At 38.8% G+C, this 15,535-nt stretch overlaps 1 protein-coding gene across 1 annotated transcript in view; it reads right to left on the reverse strand.

Moving 5' to 3' along the window:
- Positions 1 to 15,535, reverse strand: part of CFAP58 (cilia and flagella associated protein 58) — a 110,277-nt gene that overhangs the window by 5,374 nt on the left and 89,368 nt on the right. Inside the window, exons 16-17 of the mRNA XM_011957328.1 lie at positions 4,917 to 5,036; positions 2,531 to 2,664 (exon numbers count right to left, since the gene is read on the reverse strand). Of these exons, the coding sequence (XP_011812718.1) occupies positions 2,531 to 2,664; positions 4,917 to 5,036 (254 nt within the window). The remainder of the gene's footprint in view (positions 1 to 2,530; positions 2,665 to 4,916; positions 5,037 to 15,535) is intronic.

A 15,535-nucleotide genomic window follows, 5' to 3' on the forward strand; every position in this document is an offset into this window, starting at 1 on the left:
GAGGCACTATTCACAATAGCAAAGACTTGGAACTAACCAAATGTCCATCAATGACAGACTGGATTAAGAAAATGTGGCACATATACACCATGGAATACTACGCAGCCATAAAAAAGGATGAGTTCATGTCCTTTGTAGGAACATGGATGCAACTGGAAACCATCATTCTCAGCAAACTATCATAAGAACAGAAAACCAAACACTGCATGTTCTCACTCATAGGTGGGAATTGAACAATGAGAATATCTGGACACAGGAAGGGAAACATCACACACTGGGGCCTATTGTGGGTGGGGGGAGGGGGAACGGATAGCATTAGGAGATATACCTAAAGTAAATGACGAGTAAATGGGTGCAGCACACCAACATGGCACATGTACACATATGTAACAAACCTGCACGTTGTGCACATGCACCCTAGAACTTAAAGTATAATCAAAAAAGAAAGAAGATATTATTATATTAATTGATTATTTTCTTTTATTTCTATTCTGTTAATTTATATTTCTTTTTATTATGTTATTTATCAATAAATAAATCTATTAATACTTTTAAATTTTAAAATTTTAAATTATGCTTTACTAAGAGTTACAAACTGACAGTGGTATCTGCATATAATTTATAAATTAAAATACATTGCAGGTAAATCTAAAACTATTCTGAAATTTAAAAATTATTTTAAAGTTATATGCATATACAGGAGGGGAGCTGCAAGTTCAAAAATGTTTTACTGGGAGGGCACAGTGGCTCATGCCTATAATCCCAGTACTTTGGGAGGCCAAGGCCAGCAGATCACTTGGGATCAGGAGTCCAAGACCAGCCTGGCCAACATGACAAAACCCTGTCTCTACTAAAAACAGGAAAAAATAATTAGCCAGGCATGTTAGCGCACACTTGTCATCTCAGCTACTTGGAAGGCTGAGACATGAGAATGACTTGAACTCCGGAGTCAGAGTGAGCCAAGATGGTGCCACTGCACTCCAGCCTGGGTGACACAGTAAGACTCTGTCTCAAAAAAAGTTTTACTGATAAGGGTGTACAATCAAAGAGCTTGAAGACCACTGAGTTAGACACCTGCCTCATTTGGAAATTAACTGTGTTGACATTTTATGAGCACAATCTTGATATCCTAAAAGAAAAATACAGTGTTTCCACTCCAGCATTCATTTAATTTACATTGTTAATATTAGTGGTTCTGAAGATTCACTGTGCATGAAAATCACCTGAGGAGCTTATTAAATTGCAGGTTTCCAGAGTCTGCTGAATCCAAGTATCTGGAAATATGGCCTGGGAACCTGCATGTTTAATAAATCTCACTAGGGATTCTGAATCAGACAGATAGTTGGTAGACCTACACATTAAGAAGGACTTATTTAAATTATAGCAGTATTTTCCTCTACTGTGGAACTGGCACCTAAATGTGGAACAGGGGAGTATTCTGATTTACAAGAAGGGCAGACTTTTACTGGCAAATGAATTTGCATCCAGTTACTTTATATAACTTTGCTACTAACGAATCTTAGGCAAATGCACTCAAGCCATATTTCACCATGTCCCTGAAATGTCCATGTGGATAAATACCAAGCATGACTTTCAGCCCATAACGTGAGTCACTGCCAAATTAACTGGATGATTTTGGCAATGTCATGCAGCCAAACCACGTTTCAAAACTAGTTCATTTCAAACCCAATTCATTTGGGTCCCTATTCTCACCCTGGGATCAGGCAAATAATACTAACAATGTGAAGAGAACTTTTGTTTTTCAACATGGGAGCATCCTGAAACCCAAAATGTTCACCTCACCTCTACATTATCATCTCCTAGAGGAAGAGGTCACATCAACCCCCCACAGCAGATGCTGAAGTCAGTCACTAGACATAGAAGATGGTTCAGAGATAATAACTATCTAAAAACCTAGGCAGGCATGGCTCACCCTGTAATCTCAACATTTTGGGAGGCTGAGGCAGGAGGATTGCTTGAGGCCAGGAGGTCAAGACCAGCCTGGGCAACATAGCAAGACCCTGTCACTACCAAAAATAAATAAATAAATAAATAAATAAATAAAAACATAGGTGAACTGCTAGCAGTTATAGTGGTATAGGGGCATCATTAGAAAGAACAGATTTATGAAGCCCCGGTCCCTTAGCAAAAGTACATGTGGTTTTAAATGTGAATATGCTGTTCAAGGCTGATTTTGAACCTCATTTGCAAACATAGTTACAACATTATTATCTCCAAACCACAGACTAGTGTGGGGGGAAAAGTCGTATTACATTTCCTCTGCTCCATGGTAGATCCACCAATGAGCAGATATTAATGGATCCCTGTTAGAATCCCAAGGAGGGGACTCAGTATCAGATGAGTCACTGATCTTGCTCTGATACAAACTTAGTTAGTGACTGGTAGAACGACATTTGTTTGCCCTGCTACTTAGTTTACCCCAGTGAAACTTGCAAGTCTGTGACTGTTCACCAAATATTTTCTTATGTGCAGATAATAGGCACAAATAGGACGTTTGACTAATTCTTACTTTTGAAGTTGTTCTTTACGTTTCTGAGCAAGGTATTTCTTCTTTAAATTCTGGAGCTCATTGGTAAGTTTCTCTACCTCATATTTATATTCTTTGCTCTGTACTTCATACATATTCAGTTCTGAAGACAAAACCTAACATGGCAAATAAAGCAGTGTTAACAAAAGACACAATATCCTTTTCTGAGAAATCTTTTAATCTGCTACCATTTACTGCAGTGGAGCTAGAGGTGCAAAACGATGCCCAAGCATCACAATTAATCTGCATGCTTCCACCTGCTCAGGGTCCACATCTGAGTAGAAACCTGGCTGAGGGCTGAAGATGCATCATCTGGTTGCAACTTTAAATAAAATATCATTCCCCCACTTAAAAGAAGAACTATTAGACAACATTCAAACAGGTTCGCAGATGAATAGTCTAATGTGCTTCAAGGAATATCATGAATAGAGACAGAAAAACTCCCAGACACACAGTCTAAAATTGCTTTTAAAGCCTTAAGAAAAAAAGAGAAAGTATTCAAGAAAAACATCACTAGAACATGTGATTCATCTGAGGATTATGAAAAAAATTATCCTGAAATCATCCTGCCATCACTGCTAACTAAGCATTCAATGTATGTGTTTTCAGGGTTGTGATGCTGCTGAATGCCTATCCCTTCTTTACTGTGTTCTTTGGGACCCTTCAAAGCCTGACTACCTGCTTCCTTCCATTGCTGTGTTCAGTAGCTGCTGCTGGTCTTGGGCTGGACAAGAAGAGTGGGGATTCACTCATCTGCATAGCACATAGCGCATGCCAAAGCTGGGGTGTGCTCCCCACCAAAACCAAAAAGAGAAAAGGAAGGCTATATTTCTAACAGGCATGCAATAGGCTGGATTTATTTTTCCTCTTGTTTGCTATTTTAAAGCTTTGCATAAAAGGGAGATCTTAGCCTTCTTAGTGTTCATCTGCTTCTGAACTCTTTCTTCTTCACTGCTGTGAAAATGATTCTGACTATGTTATCATGGGCTAAAGAATGTAATTTTCATGCTGAGAAAAAAAAAAAAAAAAGCCTGTCTCAAGAGTTAAACTCGTAGAAACAAAAACCCTGCTTCTAAACAATGAATGTGGAATTTCCTAAAAGAGTAGGTAAGTATCAAGGACAAACTGGCAGGCATGCTCAGTACCACCCACCTCTAAACCTCTTCATGAGGGGTCACATTTCATTTGAGTGAAAAATCTGGATTTCCTGAGATAAAGGGTTAAATTCACAAAAGGCTCCTGTGAGCTTTTGAAGGCAACCCGGAGCTCTGTGTGAATAAGATAGCTCTGTGCTTTTCTAATCTGTATCTACCTCTGAGAAAACAGGAAAATAATGTCTTTTCTTTAAAATATTCCATTTTTTAAAGGAACAAAACAATGAAAAGATTATGTCTTATGCAAAACTCAAATTACGTCTCAGGATATTCATGTGAAATGAACATTCAGAATGACAAATTGAAAATTAATGCTCTAATTAGACTTGCTTCATTTGCCCTTTTAAAATAAAAGGATGCAGTTTTACAATGTCCTGTTTTTGAAGGGGTTAGGGCTATACTAGTAGGGTGGCATATATTTTACTCCAGGCAGAAAGTCAACGATTATTACCCTCATTGGGCAGGAAGTGCCAGAATTCAACTGGCACATGCTTCATCCTGTGGCTGTGTGTGTAAAACTTCCCCGACATGCCAAGAATATCTAAGTACTCGCTTAGGAGGTGAAGCTCAAAATACAGTGTGAACATGCACAGTTTTTGAGAAAACTTTACAAAGGCACATATAAAAGTAAAACACTCCATATCTCTGCAACTGAGGGTCTTATGTGACTTAGAAGGGAATCACACTATCAGAAAATCTTGCCTGATTTTATTTCCCTTTCATGGTTACATATTTAAGAGCTGGTGAGGAAGCAAGGCCCTCAGGGCCGGGCAGTAGCTGGACTTCTGTGTATGTTTATTTCAGATGGGATGGAATACCAGAGACCCACCGTGGCATGGCAGTCTGCTTCAGCTGGGCAATGGTGTTAAAATATTTCCTTTGCTCACCCCTGCCCTTCAAATACTCTAACAAATCATCTTGAGATCATCCATATAAACCCTGTCCCCCACATTTCCATTTCGTGGTCATCATCTTTTCGTCTCTTGCTCACCTGCCTCTTTCTGGAAATGGAGAACGGTGCTAATAGTCCAGGAAGAGAGGGGTAGCTCTGAGGTCAGCTGGCTCGTCCTAGACTAGAGCTCTAAGAAAGCTGACCTCAGAGGATTGTGGCATTGAGAGACTGGTTCATTGTGTGGAGGCAGTGGACTTGTCCAGGCGTGCTCCCCGGAGTGTGGCTGCCTTGGGACCAGGAAGGAACAGGGGCTACCACTTACTTTGAGCTGCTGCTTCTTGTCATGCAGCGTGCGTCGGTACAGTTTCAGCTGTTCCGCAGCCTCAGGTCCAGGCTGGCGGGCCAAGACGTGCTTTAGTTCCATGTAGAGTTTCTCCTTTTCCTAGTAGAAAGCAGAACCAGGAGCAGAGATAAACGGCCCCGTCAAAACAGGGAAAATGCCTTTCACTGCACGGCCAGCACAATGTGGGAGTGGCCCAAGCTATTTCACAGCTCCACAGTGATCACATTCACTCACAGATTCATTCAGTCATGCATTGAAACAATCCTTATGAAGGGCCAGGAATGTGCCCAACCTTTGGATACAAGTAATAAGACAATGAGTAAGAGAAAGTTCCTCTCTACCTGAACATAAGATCACAAGGACTGGGAGACAAGGGCAAGGATAGAAGATCTTGCCAGGAAAAGGAGGGAGTGACTGAATCTGGTTGGAGGAGTTGGTTGGAGGAAGGAAGTAAAAAAGAGAATTTTTCAAGAAATATAATAGCCTGGTGCAGTGACTCATGCCTGTGATTCCAGCACTTTGGGAGGCCAAGGTAGGAGGGTCGCTTGAGGCCAGGAGTTCAAGACCAACATGGGCAACAGAGTGAGACCATGGCTCTATTAAAAAAAAAAAAAACAAAAACAAAAACAAAAAAAAAAGAAAGAAAGAAAGAAAAGAAAAATACAAAAATTAGCCGGACATTTTGGTGCATGCCTATAGTCCCAGCTACTTAAGAGGCTGAGGTGAGAAGATCATTTGAGCCCAGGAGATCGAGGGAGCAATGAGCTACGCACCACTGCACTCCAGGCCCCATCTATAAAAAAAAAAGAAAAGAAATATGATGGCATGAGAAGAAAAGAAATCTGAAAATGGTTTGAGCGAAGAGGTAAATATCCACGGAAACTCGGGTATGCATATTGGTAGACCTAAAAGAAAGGATTTTCTAGAAACCCTAAGCAAATGATAATTCTGTAACTTTATTTAAACAATAAACAATGTGAAATCCCCATTTGAATCCTAGAGTTTAATTGCTTGTAAAATGTTTTCAGATCCTTGAACTAAAGAAATTACATACAAGCAAAGATTTATTTCTAAAGCATCTCAATTCTAGATTTCCATATCACTAAACTGCAATAATTTGAATAAACATTGATAAAGTCTAGTGTGTCTACTCATTAGTCTCTGTACACATTTATTTCCTTAAGATAATTGTGGTAAGCACAAGCCCTTTCATTAAATGAAACATTCAGTCAAATGGATATTAAATTTTACCTATAGCTAAGTATTCTTAGCATTGTTATCAAATAATCTGTTTTTAGCAGAGAATATAAAAGTCATAAAAAATTAGGTGAAAGAAAAATCATTAACTAGTCATTGTTAGCATTTGTTTTGGTTTTTCCTTTACCCTGGCCAAATTATTGAAACTTCATTACAAAAACATAGCTCTACTTATAGAAGAGTGTATGCAACTTAAAAAGTATTTGGATGGAATCAGCTTCGGGAAAAACACATATGAAAATGATACTCACCATTTAAGAAATAATTCCACAAATGACAAGGAAATCCAAAAGCCCGTGCAAAAGAAGAGAACTTGAACAAATCAAATCACAAAGTGATGATTTTTCCCTTGCTGTACAACACCTCCTGTCACACCTTACAATATAATCTTCACAGTAAATGGATGTAGCAGGCAATGAGAAAGATATCAGGAGGTGAGTTTATTTTCTATAGACACTTAACACCTACTCTGTTGGGAAAATAACACTTCTGACAAGGCTTCAAGATTCAATTTGGAGAGGGTAATAAATACGTGGAGAAGCCCATGAAACAGTTTTGTCCATTCTTTCAGCTCACCTTTCTCTATACCAGAGTGCGGATAGACTTGCAAAGGAAAGAACCTCACAATGACAGAGAGAAAGCAGTCTGGTTTGGGATATAATAATGTCTTAAACTGAAAAGATCATCTTACTCCAAGCATCTTGAAATGTTTCACAGGTGTAATTCTCTTCAATTACTCTTGGTAGGTTGAGAGGAGAGAAACACAGAAAAGAAAGTTTGAAAGAAACAAAATATTGTCACCTCACCACATAGGTGAGGATCTCAGCATCAGCAGGAATTAATGGTGCCTCTAAAGTCCGTTGGCAAGTCAAAAACCTAGTGATGGTATACCCCAAGAATCACCTTTCCTGTGCAAAACTTCCCCTGGGGCTCAAGGACATGGTATCACCCTGAAAATATTTGAGCAAAATTTAGCTACAAAATTCCAACTACATGATATCATGGATAGAAGAATCAAGCCAGAAGGTAGAATCAGGTTCAAAGCCACATTAGAAAGTAATGATGGTAAGAGCATGACTCACCACCTCCATCTCCCCGTCTACACCATCTAAATAAGCCCTGCCATGTCCTCTAATAGAAAGCACAGTCTTCTGACACAGAGTGAATGATATTGTCATTTATCCGGTCTTCTTCATCACTTCCAATATCTTTTTTCTTTACTTTTTGTTCTTTTTTTGAGACAGGGTCTCACTCTGTCACCCAGGCTGGAGTACGGTGGTGCAATCATAGCTCACTGCAGCCTCGACCTCCTGGACTCAAGCAATCCTCTCACCTCAACCTCCCTAGTAACTGGGACTACATGCATGCACCACCATGCTTGGCTAATTTTTGCACTTTCTGTAGAGGCGGGGTCTTGTTATGTTGCCCAGGCTCAACTCCAACTCCTGGGCTCATTTTATCCACTCACCTCAGCCTCCCAAAGTGCTGTGATTACAGGTATGAGCCACCACACCCAGCCTAGTATTTCTTTCTAGGATGTAACCTTAACTGAAATGGATTTATTCTAAAGAATAGCTGAGCAACTGAACAGTGAGGGCCCACAAGTATGGAGAAAAGTGAAGAAACTGAATTACCACTAGAACTGTCTGGGTAGTCAAGTCAAAAAGTTCTGAGAATTAAATAACCCAGGGCAAGTGAGCCCTTTGTGTTCATGGTGGATAGAAGAAATAACAAATGAAACTTCAGAGACTAAGATAGTCAAATACATGAAGAGCAGAGGCAAAGGGAATGGGGGCGGTGGTTGGAATGCGTATTGCCCAGCTTCACCACGCGTGAATTTTGGTCAATACTTACAGTGGAAAACCTGTCTGATAAAGCAAAGTCTGGTCAGCATTAACATTCTAGCCTTGTATATCACACAGATTCATATTTTGGGAGAACATGCTAGTAATTTGGATAAATATGAAATGCTTGATGGATTGAAGGTCTTAAGTACAATTGTCTTCCAATTTATCTCTCTTGTAACCCTCTACAAGGGCCAACCAAGCTCTTCAAACATTGTGCAATGGTGTGTATAATAACCCCATTTAGAGACAAAGCGTGCAATTCTATTATAAAGAGAATCTATCGTATGCAACAGAGACTCATTAGCGGTCCAATGTATATTTTCTCCATAAGCCAGCAGTGGCAGAACCAGCTGCCTTATAATACATATCCTGTCCTTCTTCATTAAGCCACATCCATTTCTCCTTAAATCTAGTAGATTAATTTGTCACTTGGTTAGAAGCACCATACGTCAATGAAACATCATAAGAAAATCATAAAGAGTATATTATTTCCCCACCAATAAGAGATTGCATCTTCAGGTTGGCATTTCTTTTATTCAGAGTTTGCTGGTGATGCACAGCAATAGTACTTTGTAGCATGCCTCACTATTTATTTTATAAACAGCTATACTGGAATCAAGTTCAACTACTAATACCAAAAGAGTAGCTCTCTCTTTGGCTAAGCATGTCTTGAGAGCACTAACCATACTATGTCTATCCTTGAAATGATAGTCTCTTCCTAGATACCCTGTTCTATCCATTGGACAGGCCATCAGATCTGATTATGAATTCTTTTGCTGTGAAGAATCTGCCAAGTTATGCTGGGTAACTGTACTTCTCATTGTCAATATCAGCTGAGTATAGTAGTAAGAAATTAATTATGGTATTAGCTTCCAATAATGCTGTTACTATATGGTGGCAGTCTGTAACTTCACAATGGAAATTCCAGACATATTCTGAACAGCCTATGCAAACAAGAGTCAGTGCTCTTCCACGTACAATTCAGAAGGAGAAATTGAATTGCTCACAGAACTCCTTTTCCCACCAAGCTAAGGTTTTATAGTCACTGTCTGTTTATATCTTCAGCTGAAAACAGAACGTAGTTCAAATTCAGTGTGCACCTCAGCACCCCTTCTTCCTCAGCTCACCTACTTGAGCAATAATTGACCAAGAGAAACTAATTTATTCCATTTTCATCTGAATCTGTATTTGGCAAATGCCAGTGCATTGATTCTGCTCACCCTGGAGTCATCAATTTGCTTGGGTGAGAGTTGGGAATAATCACCTCAGTATGTGAACAAGCTGACTCAAGCGAAACAGGCCGCTTTCCTCCAGACCAAAGACACATGCTTATCTACACCTACCAGGGCAAAAGCTACCCACTCAGATACTTGAGTGCCAAGAACTCCAAGGAAAGAGATACCATCTTGCCTTCATTCCAGCCTTACCCAGTGGGTTCAAGATAATGTTGATTTTTTTTTTATTCAGTAACCACTACTTCTGAGAGAAGTTACTTCACAGAATATACAGAAAATCTCTTTTTCAAAATGTCAACAGACATCATGTTACTACCAACAGTATTTTATCTTTATAAACCCATTATTTCTCTCCAACTGAATTTTGAGCCTTTAAGGCTAGAACCATGGTGGATCTCTCTCTACATAACTCGCACCTACTGTTGTGCTCTCCTCGTTCTATTGAGGAAGCTCAATAATTTCATTGATTGCAATTACATGGTCAGCAAACTATGCCCATAGTATTTTATCAATATACATCAATACAGGTACAGATATATTTGTGTTGAGAACTTTTACTGGAATTAAACCATTTGATAACATCTTCCAGTTAGCAGAGCTTGCATAATTCACTTTACTGAGCTGGTGCTATGAGTTCCATCACATTGAGCAATATTTATTTATTATGTATGTTGTGTATAACTCAGAAAATCACTCGAGGTACAACCTTGCCTTGATCTCTTAAATGTTTATAGAGGTTTTCTGATAGTTCAAGTAGTTTCAAACATTTTTTTAAATTCATAAGACTTGCAAATGTATTCAAATTAATTGGCTCTGAAAAGACTACTTGTATGTGCATGTACATACGGATACACATAAATATAAAAATGTAAGCATAACTTTTTTTTTGAAATGGAGTCTCACTCTGTTGCCTAGCCTGGAGTACAATGGCACGATCTTGGCTCACTGCAACCTCCGCCTCGCGGGTTCAAGAGATTATCTTGCCTCAGCCTCCTGAGTAGCTGGGATTACAGGCGCGCGCCACCATGCCCGGCTAATTTTTGTATTTTCAGTAAAGATGGGGTTTCACCATGTTGGTCAGGCTGGTTTCGAACTCCTGACCTTGTAATCTGCCCTCCTCAGCCTCCCAAAGTGCTGGGATTACAGGCATGAGCCACTGCGTTCAGCCATAAGCATAACTCTTAAACTACATTCCTCAACTAAAAAATGTGTTGACTTTTTAAACAGCCTCCTTAAACACAGAAATCCTAATTGCACACATAACTCTTTTCCAGAATTGAAAAAAAAATGCAATACATTTTTGCCTCTTTGCTTGGTTTCAGTCCTTTTTCCATCCCCCCACTACCATCCATAATTCTTAACAGAAGACAAAAGCTACATTTAAAATTCTAAGCAAAATTACTTCCCTCTGTATATAAAAGCAACGCTAGAACACTGCCTGATTTATCTGGAAATGCCTGTTTTCATTAGCAGAAAAATAAATTAGAAACTCTGTAAACATATTACATTTCTATCTAGCTTTAGAAAAGAAAAAATAATGCCTAATACCTTGGGGCTTTCTTGTTTATTGGCTTTATAACGAAGATGTCAGCTAAACTGAACTCTGGGCCCATCTTGTTTATGATGTCATGAAGTAGTAAAGCCCACTGGAGAGGATAGGAAATGCTGGCATTTGGTGATGAAACGGAATTACACAGCCAAGTTCCTTATGAGCAGGGAACTAGTTGGTTACACAGTGGTTCTTGGCTTTAGATATAGATGAGTAAGTGTTTTATGAGGCATATGAGAAATTTGCATGCGCTAACCTTCACCATTTTTGTAACAATAGGAAAAATGCTTCTGGTGCTTTCTGATGTAAGCAACACAAGCTTTCTTGAGAGCTCTTTTTGCAAGGGACTTTATTTCCAAAATGCAAATACATGTATGTAAAATCTGGTACAAAGTATGTAATGCTCTAGGCTAGCCTGAACATTGTTACCAAAGCTGTTTGCTTGCTTTAACTTTGCACCTTACCGAGCAATTTAATGCATGTGAAGAATCTGCACGTATTGAAAATCATGACAGTGTTTTTTCTTAAAGCCAGTAATGAAACACGTCCAGAGAAATTCAAGTCAACTAGGTATTTATTTAGCAACAACTCTATGTGCATGACTGTTCTAGGTTCACACAGAGATCAGTAAGGTTGGCCGGGTGCGGTGGCTCACGCCCCGTAATCCCAGCACTTTGGAAGGCTGAGGTCAGGCAGATCACTTGAGATCAGAAGTTTGAGAGCAGCCTGGCCAACATGGCAAAATCTCATCCCTACAAAAAATACAAAAATTAGCTGGGCATGGTGGCAGGCACCTGTAATCCCAGCTACTTGGGAGGCTGAGGCAGGAGAATCACTTGAACCCGGGAGGTGGAGGTTACAGTGAGCCAAGATTGCTCCACTGCACTCCAGCCTAAGTGACAGAATGAGACTCTGTCCACTCCCCACCAAAAAATAATCAGTAAGGTCTGGAGTTTAGTATTCAGTTATGGAAAAACAAATAACTAAGTCATTATAAAACAAAACAGAGTCATGCCATGTTCCCAAAGAGGTGCTAGGAGTACTATGCATGTGTAGGTAAGTTCAAAAGTGGAGATGATATCAGTTTGGTGGGCCACGGAAAGGGAAATATTTCAGATGCATCTTGGTGGGAGAAGAAGTAGCAGTAATATTTGTGGATCTGAAAAGGTCTTCACTATCAAAGGACAAATTTAATAGATAAAGCCACTTGAAGTTAATCCATTTTAAATAGTATTCATTGTCTCCACGATGATTAAATTTCTAAAACTTATCTGAATACCATGGAGAAATTTGTTTGGGGGAATTTGATAGTTACTGATGTACATCTGTTAAGCAGATGACAGACATAAGTCCTCATTCCCTAGAAACGTTTTCTGATTACATTTTGCCTCCTCTCCTTTGGTTTTGCTGGTTGTAAATGTTTGGACTGGAGAGGGCTCCATCCTTGAAGCTGGATCATTGGATTCAAATCATTACCTGGCTAGAATAGGGAGGATGAATTACAAGGATTCAAGGATGGGTATCAGATTACCGGGAACAAAGGAAAGGATTCCTGCCCCAACCAAATCACATTCATGGGGATATTTTTTAAAATTCAACTTAACTGGCTATTCCAAAGGATTTTTTTTCCTAATCTTGGTGAATAGAGCCCTTCAGATGCAAAATAGAATTGTGTTTTCTATGTTTTGGTAAAAGGAGCTAAACAAGGGCCTATAGATGCTAGAGTGCTAGAGTGGTCTCCTCTGGAGAAGTTAGCATGAGTAGATGGTAAATGTCTAAAGGGGAAGAAGAGGAGTTGTTTGAAATAGTAAATCAGAAGTCACTTCCAAATTTAAAGAAAATTGGAGTTGAAGAGTAAGTAGGTTTTCAATTGGCTTTTGCTATTTTTCTTTGAAAATATGTTGTTGTTGTTGTTGTTGTTGTTGTTGTTGAGACAGAGTCTCACTCTGCTATCCAGGCTGGACTGCAGTGGCACAATCACAACTCATTGTAGCCCTGACCTCCTGGGCTCAAGCAGTCCTCCTACCTCAGCCTCCCAAAATGAAATGAAATAAAATGGTGTCCAATTTTCAAAATAAACGATAAAATAAAAGTTTCAGTGAGATTTTTTTTCCTTGAAACACTGATCTAATACTCATAGGTTTTTTTGTCTTATAGTTAACAAAATTTACATTTTAGTTGTAATAATGTGCTACTATTAGAACAAACAAATAACCAGTAAACCCCAATTAAAATGACTGGTGTTTTTTGACATAACTGACAACATTATATTACAGTATAGTTTGACTTCATATATCTGACTACTGTAGTGCACATTTTCTTATATTTTTATTATGTAACAATCATACTAAAGAATATACATAGCATATACAGCTATAAAGCATGATAATAAATGCTCAGAGTAAACTCATCACCCAACTTATGAAATAGAATATTCTCATTACCAAGAAGCTACTGTGTACTCCCTTCTCCAACCCACCTCTGTGCTTACAACCATCATCCAAGGTAAGCACCATTCTGAAACCCATTATCATAATTGTCTTGATTTTTCCATATAGTTTTATCACATATCTGTTACTTAGTTTTGCTTTGAGCTTTATAAAAATGTATCTGAGTGTATCTAGTTTTCTTTGGCTTGCTTGTTTTCCTCAATAATATGGTTCTAAGATTTATTGAACGATAAATCTTATGGTTATTGTATGTTTCTGTTCATGTAGTTGATTTTATATTCCACTGGGTAAGAATTCTACAATCTCTGCATTCACCTGTCGGTTGGTATTTGGGTTGTTTCCAGGGTTTTGTTTTTATAAACATTCTTTTGCATGTTCCCAAGTTCACAAGTCCAAGTCTTTCTAGGATATAGACCTATGAGTGGAAGTGCTGCATCTTAAAGCTATATGAACATTCAACTCTATAAGGTAACAGAAAATTATTTTCCAAAGTGCTTTATAAAAATTCCCATTGATTTGTATACTTGCCATTGCTGAGTGTTGTCAGGCATTCCTAAGCAAAGGACCCAGTTAAGCCATACCCAGACTCCCGACCCACTGAAGTTAGAAGATAACGTGTGTTGTTTTAAGCTGTGAAACTCATGGTTATTTGCAGTGGAGCAATAGATAACTAATACAGACATGTTAAGTTTTGTCCTTCTATTATTTATTTATTTATATTATGTAATTATTTATATATTCTGGATATAGAAAGAAATATAAAGTTTGTGCTTTTCTTTATAATTTCTCTTAGGGAGCAGACATTCTTAATTTTAATGTAGCAAGATTTATACATATTTCTTTTATGGTTAATGTTTGTATTTTATTTAAATACTCTGAACAAGTATTTTTAAAATATTTCTGTTAGCAGTAATATTTAAAAACTTCATTAATTTCTTCCAAATTCCCTCTTAATCCTTTGATATTGAAAACATTCTTTCTTGAAGTGCCTATACTTATATTTGTTCAATTTTCTCTTTTTCCACTAGATCCTAATTTAGATCATTGCCTTTGTACATGATTTCAGCATTTTTCTAGTATCATGAAGTTGCATTGCCTTCATGGTATCTAACATCTTTTGCAAAGTTTAATTTTACAGTTGCCATGCGTCGTATTTGCATTGTGCTGTTGGGTATTAATAATGTTAAACAATTCTACTGAAACAGACCAATGATGTCAGGATGGGCAAGGGTTAGTCACACGATGCCGGGAGGAATGTCTGAGTAGGAAATAGTCACATAAATGGCAAGCTCATTTGTTCATATTTTTATGTTACAACAACCTTTACTTTCCTGAGCAATCTCACGTTTGGGAGAATTGGACTAAAAATACTGGAAAGGAGTAATAGAAGCAGTAGCAGCGGCTCTCAGTTTTAGATCAGGTATTATGAATATGCCAGACATGGTGCTAAGCTCAACACATGTGTTACTTAATAACTCCACACAACAAACCTGTGAGCCGATTGTTGTTATCCCTATTTTCCAGATGAGGATGTTGAGGTTCAGAAGTGTGACTTGCCCAAATAAAACAACTAAAAGGTGTCAGAGAGAAGATTTGAACTTACATGAAATAGAACATTTCAATGACTGAGAGAGAAATTGATATATATAATCTCTTTGCTCTTAACCACTATGCATACTACTTATAACAGATGGAGAGTAAGAGAAGAGAACAATACAATCAAAGTCACAAAGGTGAAGAAGTGAGAGCTTAAAAGCATCCAGTAGGTAGCTCGATTTGGCTAGAGCCTGACGCTTGTGCAAGGTACTCTACACCAGGGACTGCCTTACCAGCCTAGAAAGGAGGTACTACATATGCCTTGAATGACAGGCAGATGAGTTTGCTTTCAATACGATAGGCACTTGGAAGCTGATATAGTTTGAATATTTGTCCCTGACCCAATCTCACACTGAAATGCAATCCCCAATACTGGAGGTGGGTCCTGGTGGGAGGTGCTTGGGTCCTAGTGGTGGATCCCTCATGTCTTGGTGTTGTCCTTGCAAGAGTGAGTACTAGTGAGATCTGGTTGTTTAGGTGTGTGGCACCTTCCCTCTCACTCTCTCTTGTTCCTGCTTTCACTATGTGCAGTGCCTACTCCCGCTTCACCTTCCACCACGAGAAAAAGCTCACTGAGGCTTCCCCAGAAGCTGAGCAGATGCCAGCGCCATGCTTCCCGGACAGTCTGCAGAACCGTGAGCCACTTAAAACCCTTGTTTATAAA

The sequence above is a fragment of the Colobus angolensis genome, unplaced genomic scaffold (assembly GCF_000951035.1).
Source record: "Colobus angolensis palliatus isolate OR3802 unplaced genomic scaffold, Cang.pa_1.0 Scaffold44, whole genome shotgun sequence".
NCBI classification, from domain to species: domain Eukaryota; kingdom Metazoa; phylum Chordata; class Mammalia; order Primates; family Cercopithecidae; genus Colobus; species Colobus angolensis.